This window comes from Amphiprion ocellaris, chromosome 16 (assembly GCF_022539595.1).
Source record: "Amphiprion ocellaris isolate individual 3 ecotype Okinawa chromosome 16, ASM2253959v1, whole genome shotgun sequence".
Lineage (NCBI taxonomy): Eukaryota > Metazoa > Chordata > Actinopteri > Pomacentridae > Amphiprion > Amphiprion ocellaris.
The window spans coordinates 317,188-334,269 of NC_072781.1; the positions used below are offsets into that span (position 1 = coordinate 317,188).

At 39.9% G+C, this 17,082-nt stretch overlaps 1 protein-coding gene across 9 annotated transcripts in view; it reads left to right on the top strand.

Moving 5' to 3' along the window:
* ehbp1 (EH domain binding protein 1) overlaps positions 1–17,082 on the top strand; it is a 211,641-nt gene that overhangs the window by 165,020 nt on the left and 29,539 nt on the right. For 8 of the 9 annotated variants that reach the window (XM_055018950.1, XM_055018956.1, XM_055018958.1 and 5 more), the window contains one exon: positions 275–398. In XM_055018950.1, coding sequence (XP_054874925.1) covers positions 275–398 — 124 coding nt within the window. The remainder of the gene's footprint in view (positions 1–274; positions 399–17,082) is intronic. The other variant, XM_055018957.1, reaches the window with a different exon arrangement.

Consider the following 17,082-nt stretch of genomic DNA (forward strand, 5'->3'; position numbering starts at 1 on the left):
GAGGAACTGAGAAATGTCAAACGAAGCTGAAACAAGCAACAGTTGTTTCTGTTTCATGTCATGAAGATTTGTCCGTACATTTTTAAACAATTCTCTCTCTTCCCTTCCCTCTCTTTTTCATTTCTATCCCTTCATCTCCTTTTCACCTCATTCTGCTCTGTATTTCTCTATTCTCCTCCTCCCCCTCTGTCTCTGTTTAATACTGTATCTCTCTCCTCTTTCTTTCCTCTCTAACTATTCCGTCCCTCTCTCTCCTCTCTCTGCTGCTTGGCAGAAGGCGTTCAAAGACACCAGTCAGTATGTGGTTGGGGAGCTGTCTGCTCTGGAGAGCGAGCAGAGGCACATCGACGCCCGAGCAGCTCGCGTGGAGAAGAGGCTGCGCTATCTCATGGACACAGGTACCCCAAGCCCAATTACACTGGAAAAACTGTTTTGGCAAATTGAGCGTACACACACACACTCGGGGAGTTTGTGTGTGCGTCAGAGAATCTTTGAACCCCCACCCAACCCGCCTCCCTCTCGGCTGAATGTTGCGCGACGGAGCGCTGGGTGGATATGAAAGGAGGGGATGGAGGGGAGTGAGGGAGGAGGTGGAGGAGGGAGGCGGAGGGAGGGGGAGTGTTTCTCGGGGATGGGAGAAGAAGGGAGACCTCTCTGGGCTGGGGTGATAAGGGAGCTCTTCATGGGGGAAACGATAACTGGGTGCGATAGTGGAGCCCCAGCCCAAGCCTCCGCTGCAGCCGTTTGCCAGCCACGGCCCCAGCCAGCAGCATCCACACTATCGAACAGAGCGCTCAGCCATGCACGGCTACACACACACACACACACACACACACACACACACACACACACACACACACACACACACACCACACCCTTCCCCTAGTACATATCTGGCCTTCATTGATATGCTGTATAAGGAGAGACGGGGGTGAGTTAAAGGGAGGAGAGAGGGGAGAGGCAAAGAAATGGCAAAGAAGAAGAAAAAAACATGAGGCAACACAACATGAGCGCTGACACAGTTCACAAATCCACAACACAAACACTCACACATATGCAAAGTGCATGTGGTTTGGCGTACGGAGCCGGATTCGGAAGGTTTTTATTTAAGATTTGGCCGGGGGTAAAGCCTTGTTAAGACATGAGACAGTGTGCCGAGCCAAAAGAGGGCCTTGGCTCCGTTAAGTCCCAACTGTAATTGGAGAATAGCTTCCCATTTGTGATACTGAACCATCCCATGCCTCGCCCAAGAATGGTGGAAAAAAAAACATGGTTACAGGAAGTGTAAAATTTTGATGTTTGCAAATGTCCTGAAAGTGTGTTCAGCATTTCCTGTAGTAATTTAGCTGCAGCTCTCATGTCTGTCTGATATATCAGCGTCTAACTCGGTGGATTTAGACCCAAAATCCTAAAAAAAAGGCAACATGGGGAGGATAGAAGAAGGGTTTTTTTTTTTTAGAAAGGGAAACTGGGGCGGTGGGATTTGCACTCACCTTCCCATCCCATCTGGGTGGTGATATGGAAGCTATCTCTGCTGTTTGTTGTGCCGGTCCTCCTGCCCTCTCCCCACCGGAGACAACGCCATTGTGTCAACCTGAAGGGCTGTTTTTCCTTCTTCTCCTTCACCCACTGTTCAAGCAGCCGCTAGCCAGCAAGACGCCGCGTTATTTACTTTCAAACACCTTCAGCCATAAAGATTCCTCTCTTTATAAACACACACACCTGCAGTCCTCCTGAAAATATGATTCACTGGAGAAAGGAAGAAGGTGACAAGAGGCAGGCGAGGGCAAAATAATAGAAGCATATCACCAAGAGAAATCCACCTGCTTGTAACATGAGTGGGGAATGAAATGTAGAAAATGGGGTTTCCACAAGTGAACCAGCCTGCAGAGGGATGTAGCACAGGATATATAGGGCCGATAGGGAGTCTTTTATACCAGAAAACAGGGCATTTCTTCTGAAATGTGTATGTTGGGAAGAAAACTTAGTACAGAGAATCCGTTCTGTCAGGAAAGAGGCTGTAAAAAGTTCCTGTATGATGTTGTTGCTCACTCCCCAAAAGTACATTTCTGTTTCCATATCTTGTTCTGCAGCATTCATCCCAAAGAGCCACCAAGAGGTTATAGATTGAGGCTCCAGGCCGAGCTCTGCAGGCTGACAGCTGGTCACTACACTAACCTTTATCACCTCAGCAGCTCAGGTCACCTTTCTATATGCTGTCATAGGTGAGAGAGTCTGATTGAAGCCCAGGCTGATGGGCTGTAAGCAAAATATCTGCTATTGATCCATCACACCTTTCTGGCGCCTCCTGCTTTACTAGAAATTACCAGCAGCTATCAAAAAATTTGATATTTTTGCTCTTCCAGCCTGAGTCTGGCAGGTAGCAGCTAATATCTGTAAGTCCTCGTATTTCGCTCCACATCTAGGATTGTCTCGGTTATAACTGCATCCAAGCACAAAACAGCAACAGAGAATCTGATGAAGCCTCCCTAAAGATAAACTGGTTCTCTATCAGCAGATTAAAGCTCAGAAGAGCGAGTCGCCTCCTGTTGCATCTTTTAGGCGTCTGATTAGTGTCCTTGCTGGACAAAATGTCTTGTCGCTAATTATTCACCTGTGTGACCCAATACCTTCGATGGTTATCTGCTGCCTGCACTCGTCCTGTTTCTTCTCAGAGTAACCCAACACTAAACCACCCGGATCATCCCCGGTCTCTGAATGAGACATCCCAGAGTGCTTCAGGACACAGACCGTCCAGACTCTGGACTCAGTTCCTGCTTGCCTGTACCTGTCTCTACCAATGAGCTGTCCTAACACCAGAGCAGCATCAACACCAGTTTCATATGACTCATGATCTACTATTCTGAAGCATATTTTGTCCAAAGATATTTGTCTTTTCTCTGCTTTACACACAAACAGCACACTTCTACATCAGTGAAAGCAGCAGATTCTCCTCTAAGCTGTTCTGTCATCACCTTCAGACCTCCATACGTTAGAACAGAAACACAGATCAGCCTCTCACCTCCTCTACTGCCAGCTTTAGTTCACCAAACATCTGCAGCAGAAGCTCTAAGTTCTCTTGGACAGAAACACATTTTGTCACAATCTTCTGGTTTTTAATTGAGCTGCAGTTCAAATGTGATTGTGGCTGAAGATTAGATAAAAAGCAGCTCAGTTGGTAGATGTGTGAGCAGAAGGTGGAGTGGGTCAGCACCTCGGAGCAGACCAGAGATAATACGGAGTTTCTGTTTGGATTTTAACGCTGCATTCTGAATCATTAACTATTCCTTAGCTGGCGGGCCAACTAAAAGGGTGTGATCACATGCTTCAGACCTGTGGAGGTGAGCTTGGGTGAGCTCAGTGTGTTCAGATGTGAGTCGACAGACCGACTGACCCGTGAATGATTGTTCATGTCCAGCAGCAGAAAGCCTGAAGATCCACAGTAGGCCTCCTTCCACATCACACGCTCCGTCATCCACTCCACTGTTCTTTTTTCTCTGCATAAACATCTCTTCTGTATCTTGACTAATGTAAGGAATTTATTTTTAGTTCACAGCTAATCTGTCTTCTCTTTTTATTTTTCTCTCTTTCAACCCTCTGCTTCACTTTTCATTCTCTCCTTTTTATCCTTGTGAATCTCACTTTCTCCATTCGTTCTCTCACCCTTCTTCCTGTTGTCTCCCTCCTTTCCCCCTACATCTCCTCCCATCCTCCCCTCCTCCCCCCTGGTTTGGGCACAATGCAGCTTTCTGCAGCATTTTCTATTAGGCAGCAGCCCTCCCCAGATGAATCCAAAGTAATTGGGGTGGTTAATTTATTTACTCAGAGGCAGTTCACAGCACATTAAATAATAGAGATAATTGAACAAGAATTGTCAAGTGTCTTCTGATATCAGACACATTACAGGAGGGAGTGTGCATAAAACTCCATTTCTATGCCCCCATTGTTTATGGTAATTAAGTACACAGATTTATTCCTTGGTTGCCTTCCAAGCTTATGGCAAGCGCCATTGTTGTCTTCTATTAATATGTAATCAGTAAATAGTTTAATTTTCTAATCTGCGGTTGGAGAATTCACTTTCTAACAACTCTTAATTACTGCTGGGCTCTAATGAGTCTCGCCATGCCGATGCAGCCAGCCAATCAGAGGCCGGCCTCGGGTCGGGGGGGAATTTGAATTCCTGCGGCACCCCCCCTCCACTAATGAACTTGTTATTCTGCACCGGTGGGAGCTCTGTCCTTCAGCAGCAGCGTTAGGAGAACATTTCACCTCCTGCAACAGACCCAGTAGTTACAGACACTCAGTGGTTCTGTGAGGAAACAGATTCATGACAGGATTCACTTTTACTGCTCAGCTGTTTGTTAAAGTTCTGTTATCCCTCCCGTTGTCTTCATTTACGGGCACCGAAAAATATTGTTTCCTACTCTGAAAAAAATCCAAAAATTCAGCAAAAAAAATTCCCCAAATTTATGAAAATTTGCAAAACCTTCAGGAAGAAAATTCCAATAATTCCTTAAAAATTTCCATTAAAAGTTTTATTTTTAAAAAATACCCCAAATTTGGTACGAAAATTCTTGTAAATATTTTCAAAAAATGAATAAAAATCTTCCAAAAAATCCTAAAAATATCTAAAGTGATTCCACATATATCAGTAAAACTTCTATTTTCTTTAAGAACATTCACATAAATAGATTTTTTTGTGAATGTTCTTAAGAAACATGTTTAACATTTCTTTTTTTTCCAGCAAAAAGTGTTCAACAATTTCCCAAAAATTTTGAAATGTGGACAGCAGAAGTTTCACTGTGAAAATACTTATTTTTTCCACATTTTCAAACTTTAAAACGGATCAATTTGACCTGCAGGATGACATGAGGGTTAAACTGTCACACCACCTTCATACTCACTGATCTGCAGAATACAGCTGTTCTCCAGATGTTTGTATCGCTCTGACCTTGGCTTTGTCATTTTCTGAAGCTATTGTTAGTCAGAAAAAAATGTATCAAACGCTGCTTATTGAAAATTCAGCTGTGGCTATGAAAAGTATTGAAATGCGTCATGTAGCCTCCATCCCCGGCCCTGTTTGAATATATCCACCCCCTACCTGGCCCTGCACCTATTAACACACACCTCCCATTTCAAATAGCTATATAACCGCCAACAATGGACGCAATTATCCAAATAATGGCACTTAGCTGCACCGCAGAGCTGCCCTCACCTACTGTGCATTTGATAAGAGATAAACAAGCAGAGAGAGAGAACGAGTTTTAGCTGCTCAGATTAACATATGTTTAAAAACTGCACTCCAAGCCGATAAGATTGACACGGGGTTTTTATGGCACACGCTCCTTTAATCTGCCTTTGTGTCTGCGAGTCGACGAGGAGAGAATGGAACGAGGAGGAATCCGCCAAGAGCTTAATGTGCTTCAGACATGCAGCGTTTCGCTGAGTATCTGAGGACAGACGGACTGTTGATGCCTTCACACCACAATGTTCAAACATCCACCTGTAGCTCCAAATCCAGCACTAACTCAGGCCTTTAGGGCGATTTTATCCATTTAACTCCATTATTTTTTCATGTTTTTCTCTTTAATCAGTTGTATAGAAGCACCTACAAACAGGTGCTCTGTTCTTCTGGATCTACGGATGATGACTAGCTGTGTTTTCCTTCTCCTCTCCCACAGAGGCGGCCTGATGGCGAGGCATTGTTGTGTTCAGTTGATATTTCTGAGGCCTCTCGCTCTGTTCCCGTCCCGTCGTCCTAATCCAGCATTGTGGCAGCATCAGCTTCTAGTTTGACTAAAGATTTAAGCTCGGCTACATGAGTGGCATCGTGACTTTGCCTCGTCCCGTCGCAGCAACACAAACAGCATGTGCAGCTTTAAGTGTATTATCAGGACGGCTTCTTTCACAAACGTATTGCTGAAGAAGCTTAACATTAATTATTGTAACTTTGGGCAGATTATATCCGTGGCCGCCTTGTAAGCGCAGGCAGACTCCTCTTGACCTCCTGTACGAGAGCTTAAAGACACAAGAATGGCATTTTAGCAACTTTAATGGGATAACCAGTCTAATCTTTCAGCACTGAGAGGAGAAAAAGTGTTCTGACTATAATACCCTCCCAGTTCACATCCCAGATGGAGGCAGAGAGGTTCAGGTTTAAACACTTTGGTTTTTAGGTGTTTCTGTTTTATTTTCCTCTGATTTTAGGAATTAGTTTTTTTTCCTCTGATTTTTAGGTGTTTCTGTTTTGATTTCCTCTGGTGTTTTTCTGGTTACAGAGTCCTCCAGTGCAGATGTTCAGTTCTCCTCCTGAATCCTCCAGAATGAGGGCAGGAAGGCGACGCTGACGGCTCATCCACTCTGTGAATTGTGATTGAAAGTGGTGGAGCAGCAGAGATTGGACTGTTGTTTATCCATAATCAGCCGTTCTAAGCTGAGCTCATGGCAACGCAGATAGAGACGAGGAGATGTGCTCCTCTCAAGCCCTCGGTCATTTTCTCCTCCTGGTTGTTGTCAGGGTTACCAAAAGAGCACTCACTTTTAGTCGAAGGCTTTTTGTGTTGGACAGCGGTGGAATGTGTTCGTGGTCATGTTGAATTCAGTCCAGGAGCAAACGCAGCGTTCTTCCCTGACCCTAACCCTCCCTGTGGGGAGAAAGAAATCAGGATCACTGCTTTACACCAGCGCCTGGTTCTGGCCTTTCAGGGCTCAAAACAAAGGAGTGGAGCTTTTTCTGTTGTAGTTTTGTGTGACTCTTGAGGTTCAGCTGGGTCAGATTAACACACACACACACACACACACACACACACACACACACACACACACACACACACACTCCTTAATCTCCTCAGCCATTTGAATGTTTGAGCAGCAAAACAATTTAATTAGTCAACTTGTAAGGGTTGTGCACAAGCGACTGGTCCTACCCCCTACCTCCCCCCTACCAGTGACACCTCCTTCCGTCCCTCCCTCTCTCCCTCCATTTCTCTCTCCCTCCCTCTCTCTCTCTCTCCCTCCTTCCATCCCCCTCTCTCTCTCTCTCTATCCCTCCTTCCTTCCTTCTCTCGCTCTCTCCTTCCTTCTCTCTCTCCTTCCCTCCTTTGCTCCTCCCTCTCTCTCTCTCTCTCCCTCCCTCCCTCCCAGATGTGCAGCGCTTCAGTTTTTTTTCTACTTTTCTTCAGCTCGGTGTCGTCCTTTCATACATTCTTTAACAGTGGGGATGAAAGGGGGATTTTTAGAAAGATTAGGGAATGGGATCCTCGAGGCATTGTCTGAGAATCTTCAGATAAAACGAGCTGGGTGGATGGAGTCAACGGGAGGGATGGAGGGGTGGAGGGGGTTTAGCTGCCGCCTCACCCTGGAGACCAACAACTTAAATGTGTTTGTAAACTGCAGCAGGAATTATTCTCATTTTCCATATTTCTGTGTTTATTTTGTCGCCTCTTTCTGATTCTTCTGTCTCCACGCTTCCTTTAAAAAGCCGTTAAAGTTTCCCTTCTGTTCCTCCTCCTCCCCTCGGCCTGCCAGCGATGGGCTGATTAACATTTTCAGCCGAGGGGTGAGTAAAGGGACGGGTGAGGGGGAGAGCTGGAGGAGGACAATAGCTTCTGATAATCTGCTCTTTATTGGAGCGTCCCGCCAACACTTTCATCAGCCGCTCTGAGCCTCCATGAAGCAGGAGGTCCGAACCGAGCTGCAGACGTCCACACATTGGGAAATATAGATGTGTTGACTTGGATTTTTTTTACAAATTTTGTAGTTTTTTTTATTGCAGATTTCCTGTGTTTAGTTAAATTGTTGTTAACATCTTGCAAAATCACAAAAAACTGTTCAAAAACTATAATGTCCACTTCAGAAATTAGTATTTTTAAAAATAGTAGTTTGTTCTTCTTTTAAAAAGAAAATTACACTGTTTTTTAAATCAGCAAAGCATCATTATTTTACAGATATTTGCAATATATTCTAAAAGATTCTGTATATTTAATGTTGAAAAATAGCAAACAATTTTTTTACAGATTTTCCCTGTTGTGTTTAATTACAGAAATGTGTTGTAAATCACAGAAAAAAAGTCTTAATTTCAAAATGAAAAAACATGGACCCAATGCCCACATTAAGACTGTATTTTGGAAATAGTGATTCATTATTTTACATTTGAAAAATTCACTTTTTTTAGTGTATTCAACTCAAAAAACAAATAATTAGTTTATAAATATTTGCTGTATTTGAAAGAAAAATTATGTATATTAAAGATTAAAAATTAGAGCTTTTAGAACTCTTATTGGACAGAATTCACCTGTTTTGTTAAATTCTGCAGAATATGCAGCAAAATCACTAAAATAAAAATAATAATTAAAATTTTAACCACAAAAATAGTCTAAAACTGTAAGTACTGTCCACACTAGAATTCTATATTTTTATTTAATGATAATTTGTTCTTATGCAACATGTGGTTGTAAATTATACTTTTTACTGTAGTTAAATCAGCTAAACATGTCTTTATTTTACATATATTTGGTGTTATTTTCTCAATTTTTACAGTTTTTGAACATTAGGTTATTCCTCTGTTTTTAGCATTTTTTTTTGCCGTTCTTGCTGCCAGATTTTTAAGTCTTTTACAGATTTTTTATTTTATTTTTTCCAGTTCACACCCACAGAGCTACACATGACAAAACAGCCGTTAAGCAGAACATCGATCCACCAGCAGATAAACTGATTGTGGTGTTGTAGTGTTCTAACATCAACTTATCTTAAATGTGAATTTATGGGTTTTAATCCAGCTGTTTGTGTTTTAATGTAAACTTTCTTGGTCTCCTGGGAAGCTGACGGCATCAAACTGAAACAGAAAACGTTTGATTATTTATTTGTTGTTTGTTTGTCATTTATCTGATTATTAGTTAATTAATTACAGTGCGTTAATGGGTCTTTCTCATGCTAACGGCTCTTAGTGCAGGTTAATGACGGAGGCTGGCCAGTAATTATCCATTCAGCTGCTAACTCAGCTGCTCGCCATGCTGCTGCTGTATCACCCTTCCTCACCCCTCCTCACCCCTCCTCCATCTCCCTTTGTAATGAGCACTCCAGGCTACAAATACCAACAGCTGTCTTTCTCAATACATTTCCATTTAAATATCTGTTTAAACACGGCAGTTTGCATGTGTGGATTGAATCAAAGCTTAGAGCCAGAGGCCTCAGTGTCACACTAATAATAATAATAATAATAATAATAATAATAATAATAATAATAATAATAATAATAATAACAATAATAATAATAATAATAATAGTAGTACTGTAGTAAAAGATGTCCCTGTTAGGAGGCCTGTGTGGCATTTATTAGATTTATTTATATAAAACACATGATGGAAACTAGAAATAAATTCAACAAGACTTCATATATATATATATATATATATATATATATATATATATATATATATATATATATATATATATATATATATATATATATATATATATATATACACATAAAACTATGAAAACATGAATATGCAGGGCTGTGTTATTTTATCTGATTCCATTTTGTTGTTTTTCACAGTAAAGATCAGGGGTGTCAAACTCATTTTAGTCCAGGGGCCACATGAAGCTCAATCTGATCTCCAGTGGGCCCCACCAGTAAAATCACAGCATAATAACCTATAAATAACCACAACTCCAACTTTCCCCTTTGTTTTAGTTCAAAAAAAGTACATTCTGAAAATGTTCACATTTAATGAAGTATCTTTTTACAAAATATTATGAACCTGAAATTTCTTAAGGAAAACAAGTTCAGTTTCAACAGTAGCCTATTATGCCTCAGTTCATCATTTACACATGCATTGTAACTGCCAGATAACAGTTTATCTACAAAAACACAAAACATTCAGTCACAGGTATCTGGAACTGAACAATCTAGTATTTCACTTCATGATCAGAACAACTTGTCAAGTTCTAGAAATTATTTTAAATTTACAGTTTTACAAATTTGCAATTTACAGTTAATGTTGTAATTTTTATCATTTGTAAAGTCGGCCCACGGGCCGAAATGGACCGTCTGATGGGCCGGTTTTGGCCCACAGGCCGTATGTTTGACATTGCTGGTAAAAATAATCAGAGGAGATGAACCGAGTATGTGACGTGATCAAGTACGCTGGTGTTCTGACTGCACATTAATGATGTGTTCTCCTGTTCTCAGGAGTCTGTACTTCGGAGTCTGAACGGCCAGTGCATATACCATAGATATATACAGAAGATCATTGTTATTAATATTTTTTTATATCTATGGCACATACAGTCTATGGGGCCAGCACAATTTCAGTATTGTTGTACGTCGCGAAAAACAGGCCGACGTTAAAACAATAGTTCAGCTAATTAGTTCCGTGTTGAAGGACCTTTTCCTCCCAGTCGCCCGCGCCCCCCACGACATGCCTCTGAGCCCCCCTAGGGGGGCCGCGCCCCACTATTTGAGAAACACTGGTCTAGACTGTTTTAACAACACTGTAAGAAATGAATGTTTAACAGTTTTATTTGTTGTTTTTTGAGCGGTAATTTTCAGATTTTCTGAGTTATGTTACAGATAATAATGTTAAAAAGCAGAGAAAATCATAATCAGCTTGTAGTGTGTCAACACATTCAAGGAATTAGAATCTGGACATTTTTTTGCTTCTAAAGTTCTTCAACAAAATAAAACACTTGTATTTTAACAGGTTACACTCTTTAACTCCTGTGTCCATCCATGAACATGTGTAAACCAACATGTTTAATGTGAACCAGAGTTACAGAGAAAGCAAAGTTGAGTTGATGACAATAAATACAGTTAATAAGTCATTAACATGAGATAGGTGGACAGTAGGGTGATGAAATAAATATCAATTTGCATATAAATGCTAAAAAAAAAGCTAAAACTAACTCTAAATAATAGCATGTTTGACTGTAAAATTACACTTTATTTACTGTGTTGAATAGCATAAAATATTGTCATTTCACAGATGGTTCAAAATAAAAAAAAAATCTGAGTGAAAAATGGTAAATAGATTTTAAACTGTAATTTCTTCCAACTATTAAATAACTATTAAAATCACAGAAGACAAGTATTAATTTACATGTTAACCATACAGAGAAAAAATAACACACAGGCCAAAACTGCAAAATGTCCACATGAAAAGTCTGTATTTTTACAAATAATATCTTTCTTTTATGAAATTTGACAGTAAACTCACACAGTTTTACAGATGTTCTTTGTTTTGTTAAGTTACAGTTAACTACTAAAATTTTAGAAAATAATTTATTAATTTACATGTTAACACATCAAAAATCAGTATTTTCACAAGAACAGACCATAAAATTACAGTTTTACTGTATTTAGATAATCTAAAAACGTCATTTTTTTATATCGTGTGAATAAATTTATTGATGTAAAGAGGAAATAGGAGCTGATTTGTTCAAGGCAGGAGGCAGAGTGGCGTAGCGATGATGGAGGAGGTGATGGAGGAGGAGGTGTTCAGAGGATGGAGGAGGGGATGGAGGAGGAGGTGTTCAGAGGATGGAGGAGGTGATGGAGGAGGAGGTGTTCAGAGGATGGAGGAGGTGATGGAGGAGGAGGTGTTCAGAGGATGGAGGAGGGGATGGAGGAGGAGGTGTTCAGAGGATGACTAATGTTGTTAGTGGAGCCATCCGTGGTCCTCAGATTAATTCATTAAGTAAATTCGTGGCTCGCCTCCCCTCTTGTCACCAGGCGTGTAATATGACACCCCTCACATTAGTTCTAACATCTACCCCGGGGGTAGTTAACTGCCCCGCCACCCTCCTGCCTCTGCTAATGGGGCAGGAGGAGCTCCTTATGCTAAACAGACTGCAGCTGTCATTCAACTCCTCTGGGGGTTATCTCTGTTCATTCACACACAGTAATGGCCTTCTGAGTGGATCCATGATTATTTTAATTTGTTTTATGCTCTGTTGTCGACTCAGTGGCTTAGTTGTACAGTAGATCATTCAGGAAACCAACTGATGTGATTTTCCCTGTTTCATTCCAGAAAATGTGTCATTAAATCACAGAAGAAAGTATTAATTTAAAAAAAAAAACGTACTTAATGCCCACATCAATTCTGGGTTTTTGTAAATAGTGATTCTTTCTTTCTTTTCTTTTTTGTATTATGCAACTAAACTGAACTCTCATGTTTTGAAAGAAATATTTTCTCCTCAAAAGGTGAAACTGTGACTTAGTTGGACAAGATTCCAGTTAGAAGAAACCACAAAACCCACATAAAGGTAGTAGAGGAGGAAGGCAGCGTATGATAAGATATCAGCCTTTATTAATCCCAGAGTGGAGAGAGAGCAAGCATTTAAGAAATATCAATAGAAAGATAAAAATAATCAGAGTTCAGTCCTCCTCCAAGGCTGCTCATTCCCTCATATTGTCAGAAAAGCAGCATTTGTTTGTTAGTTATTGATGATCAGAAATCACGGCACCATTTGATATAGATGTACCCACAAACAGCATGACCTTACGCTGAACACAGGCATGTGTTCTGCATGTGTACGTTATGTACGGATACCGAATCATGTGACCTAAATATGTAGCGGGTGGCAGGAATTGATGGGACTCAGAAACACCCCCACGATTTAATCAGTTGTTCTTCGGATCATTTCTGATGGATAAGTCCTGATAAGTTCGTAGTGGTGGATTTGTAGTAGGATCACAATCAGCTGACGTAGTGTTCACTTGTTGTCATGGTTACAGTGACGCCGTGCTGCTATGTGGCAATGATACAGAAATCTTTAACCAATCCGTGGATCCACACTATAAGCTGCATCACTGCCAGAATCTAATCACTTGTTCCTTGAGTCATTTCTGACCTTCCCTGAAAATTTCATCCAAATCCATCAGTCTGTTTTAAAGTCATGATTATTTTCAAATTTATTATCAGTACTGGAATAAAATGGTGTCTCCAGATACTCTGCATATTTTACTCCTCATCTCCTGTCTGCTCTGTGTTAATACATCTTACAGTTTCCCAGTCTGATTGAATAAACTAGTTTCTGTAAAGTGGATGTTGAGTCACTGATGGCTTTCTCGTTCCAGTGAAGAGCGCAGAATTTGTAGTTTTTTACTGAATCCATTTAGAGCAAACAGTTTATTTTTAAATGAGACTTACAGAATAAAGTGATTTTTGATTAAATATCAAGATTTTAATCCTAAATTTGATTGGCCATCATCACATTATTACCATTACTGAGCCTCTGGAAGCCAATCATTTGGTGGTTCTTTCTGTTTTTACAGTTTCTTCCTGTTCTTAATGGTGTAATTTGGACAGATCTTAATAAAACATCATTCTTTTCAGAAGCACTGGCAGGTTTTGGGGTTTAGAGGGCTAAAGAATACATTATGTACCTGACATTTAAAGGTTCGTCTTGATATCCGACAGTTTTAAATTCCTTTCAGGCTTCTTCTAAAACTGTAACTTGATCCACCTTCATTGTGAGCTGGTGTGTTTCCTCCTCCAGAGTTTTGCTGTTGGTGTTGAGCTGTCTCAATTAACAGCAGCAGGTCCTGAGTTTTACCAGCTCTACATGGACTCATGTTTCTCCACCCTCTAAGCTCCCCGAATGGTTCACACCTCGATGTGTGTGTAAACACACTCTGAGTCCGCTAAAGCACCGGGCTTAGCCTCAGTTTAGCCCCGGCAAGTCCCGGCTTAGCGACACTTTCAGCACTGATTCCTCCTCTGTTTCTAGCTGCAGAAAGGAAGCCTCCGTGTTTCTACATGACTTTAGAAAGAACACTAGAAGAAGCTCAACATTTCCATTCTCTGTCTGTGGTTCTAACTGGACTTTATAATATTTTATTCCACATTTATCTCTAATGCATCTCTTTGTGACATTTTCTTACCTGCTGCTTCCTTACAGTAAAAGCTGTTATTTTTTGGTCATACATCAGTTTAAATGACATTTAGTGGTTATATCAGTTTAATCACACTGGATCCAGCTCTTTATTGATAGCTGTGAGGAGAGTATTTAGGTTGGGCGGAGAAAATTCACCGTATTGTCCAAGTCTGACTGCAGGTTCTGACAGAAAAACCATGGAAAGGTCAGGAGACGGGTTTTTATTGGTTTGTTGAATGTACGACTGCATGAGCATCATATGCTGGAAAGAAGCAAATCCTTTAAAAACAACTGGGAGAATCTGGCAGCAGCAACAAATATCAGCGTAGTTCATCATTTCCAGAGTCCAGTGTGATTATCGATACATTTTAGACATCAAAGCATAGATCTGGACCATTTTTAAGCATGAAAACTAAATAAAAAGTGACAAAAAATGTGAAAAGAGCTCAAAAAAATGTGGCAGAAAAAATTTGTCAAACTGTTAAAGAATAAACAAAAAAGAGCATATTTAAATAAACGGCATCATTCTGGAGGAACACGTGGGGAAAGAACAAACTGATATTTATAGGGACATTTTTTTACAGTTTTCTTCAGTTTTTTATTTTTTTATAGCCGGCATATAAATTCAAAACTTTTTTGTAATGTTACAAAATAATATCTGTAATTTAACAAAACAGGAAAATCTGTAAAATGACAGTTTAAAAGTCAATTTTTTTAATATCTCAAATGTCTGCACAATATTGCTTTTTTGTTGATAATTTTAGTGCAGTAAAAAATATCATTTAAAATCTGCAGTCTTTGTTATTTTTTAAAATTACATTTAAAATGTAAATCAATACATTTTTCTGGCATTTTTTATACTAAATAATTGATGTAATTTAACACAAAAAATTCTTCACCATTTTTCAGTCTTTAGTACACGTAATTTTTCTTTCAATAACGGCGATAATGATTTTTTAAATGTATTTTTGCTCATTTTAGTATAGTATGGCATGTAGTGTAACTTTACAGACAAATGTTTACTTTATTAATTACCATTTAAAATGAGGTTTCTGATGTGGACATTATTAAAAATAAAATTAGCTGACATGTAAGTCAGTAATTTTTTTGTGAGTTTTACTAAATATTTGCAGTAATTTAACTTAACGGAAATAACAGTGTAAAAAATTATGCACCATTTTTTACTTCAAATTAAACATGATAATGATTTTTTATTTATTTTTGCTAATTTTAGTGTAGTATATAGTATAATTTTACAGTGAAAAAGAACAACACACAACCCTTTCTAACCCTAAATAAAACCAGAACTAGAACCAGAACTATAACCAGAACCAGAACTAAAACCAGAACTAGAACCAGAACCTGAACCACAAAGTGTTTCCACTGATCCGCTTTTTTCTGTGTGTTTGCATATATAAATGTGTGTGGACATGCATGTGGATGTGCATGTGTGGATGTGTGTGTGTGGACGTGTGTGGACGTGTGTGTGGATGTGTGTGTGTGTGGACATGTGTATGTGTGTGTGTGGACGTGTGTGTGTGTGTGTGGACATGTGTGTGTGGATGTGTGTGTGGACGTGTGTGTGTGTGTGTGTGTGGATGTGTGTGCGTGGATGTTTGTGTGGACGTGTGTGTGTGTGGATGTGTGTGTGGACGTGTGTGTGTGTGGACATGTGTGTGTGGACGTGTGTGTGTGGATGTGTGTGTGTTCTGAAGCCCATCCTGATGTGAGGAGAACATTTCCTCATCAGGTCCAGCAGCAGCAGATGACGGTTCTATTCATGGCTGATAAGAACTGATGGAGGTTAATAAGCTACACGCCCAGGTCACCTTTACTGGATAGGAGGAAGGACCGATGAAGAGGAGGAGCGAGTATGTGCATGTGTGTTAGTGTGTGTGTAGTCAGCTGATGGAAGGAGTGCATCTCTGAGTTTCTGTACTTTTCTACCTTTAAAGGTTCTTCAAACTTCTCCCTATCATTCTGAGTTACCAACATTGTGACTCTCTGCAGGTGATGAAGTGTGTTTGTTGGAGCAGTGAGAACTCTGATTCTTCTATCTTTAGGTCCATGTTGAAACTCAGAACATTTATGTAATATTCAAAGCAGCAGACTCAGTCGAATCATTCACCTAAAAAATATTCCCGCTGGATTCAGGAACTATAACTCTGGTTCAGTATAACAGTGTTCATGTACGTCTTAATTCAGTGTAAAACAGGTAAAGAATAACTCCATCTATACCTGTGGTAGAATAGAGGCTGTTGTTTAAATTTAAAGCTCCAGGACCAGCTGTAGCGTGTCTGTATGTTGGTAGATTTATAGTTTCTATATATTTGTCTATGAAACACCAGGAAAGCCTGTGAAATTAAAACAGAAAAAATGATTTAGACTCAGATCTTTAACATGTGTTGGAGTGAATAATCCAGGCTGTGTAAAGTCATCAGAAGGTGGTGCTGTAGGCTACGCATGGCTGTAATAAACAGAGAAGAAGAAACAGACTGCTGAGAACACAAAGAAAAGGAAAAAGGAACAAACAAACTTTAAACTCTACCAGAGATGTTCATGATTAATGGTTCATGGATTCCTCTTGTATATAATCTTCTACATATTTATGAGAAGAAAAAAAACTGTCTGTATATAATGTTTTTTCTGCAACTTTTGCACTGTTTTTCTTATCTATTCCTGCACTGCCTTTATACTTTTTCTTTGGAGCCGCTGTAACGGTGAACTTTCCCCACTGTGGGATCAATGAAGTTTGTCCTTATCCTTATCCTTATTTATGTTCGTTAATAATTTAGCTTCTCTTACTGCTGCTGCTGTTCCACTATGAGGATGTCTCCTGTGAAGCTTAATGCCCTCCAGCTTAATGACATGAAACAGGCCATCAGAGTGGCAGCTGGCATGTAGAAGCCTTTTTATTAGGACATGTAGTGATGTCCACAGAGATCATTTTGTGTGTTTGATTGATCAGACATTGATTGATCAGATAGTGATTGATCAGATATTGACTGATCAGATATTGATTGATCAGGCTGCCAACTATCAGTGAAGGAAGTTCTTCAGAATTATGGATTGAATTAGTTTCAGTCAGTAAAGTTATTATTTTTTCATTTCAGCTTCTATCGTTCATGTGTCGTACTGTCTGAGGTAAAAGTTTTAAATAAAAGGGATAAAGAGGGAACAGCTGACCAGACATATGAATGTGAA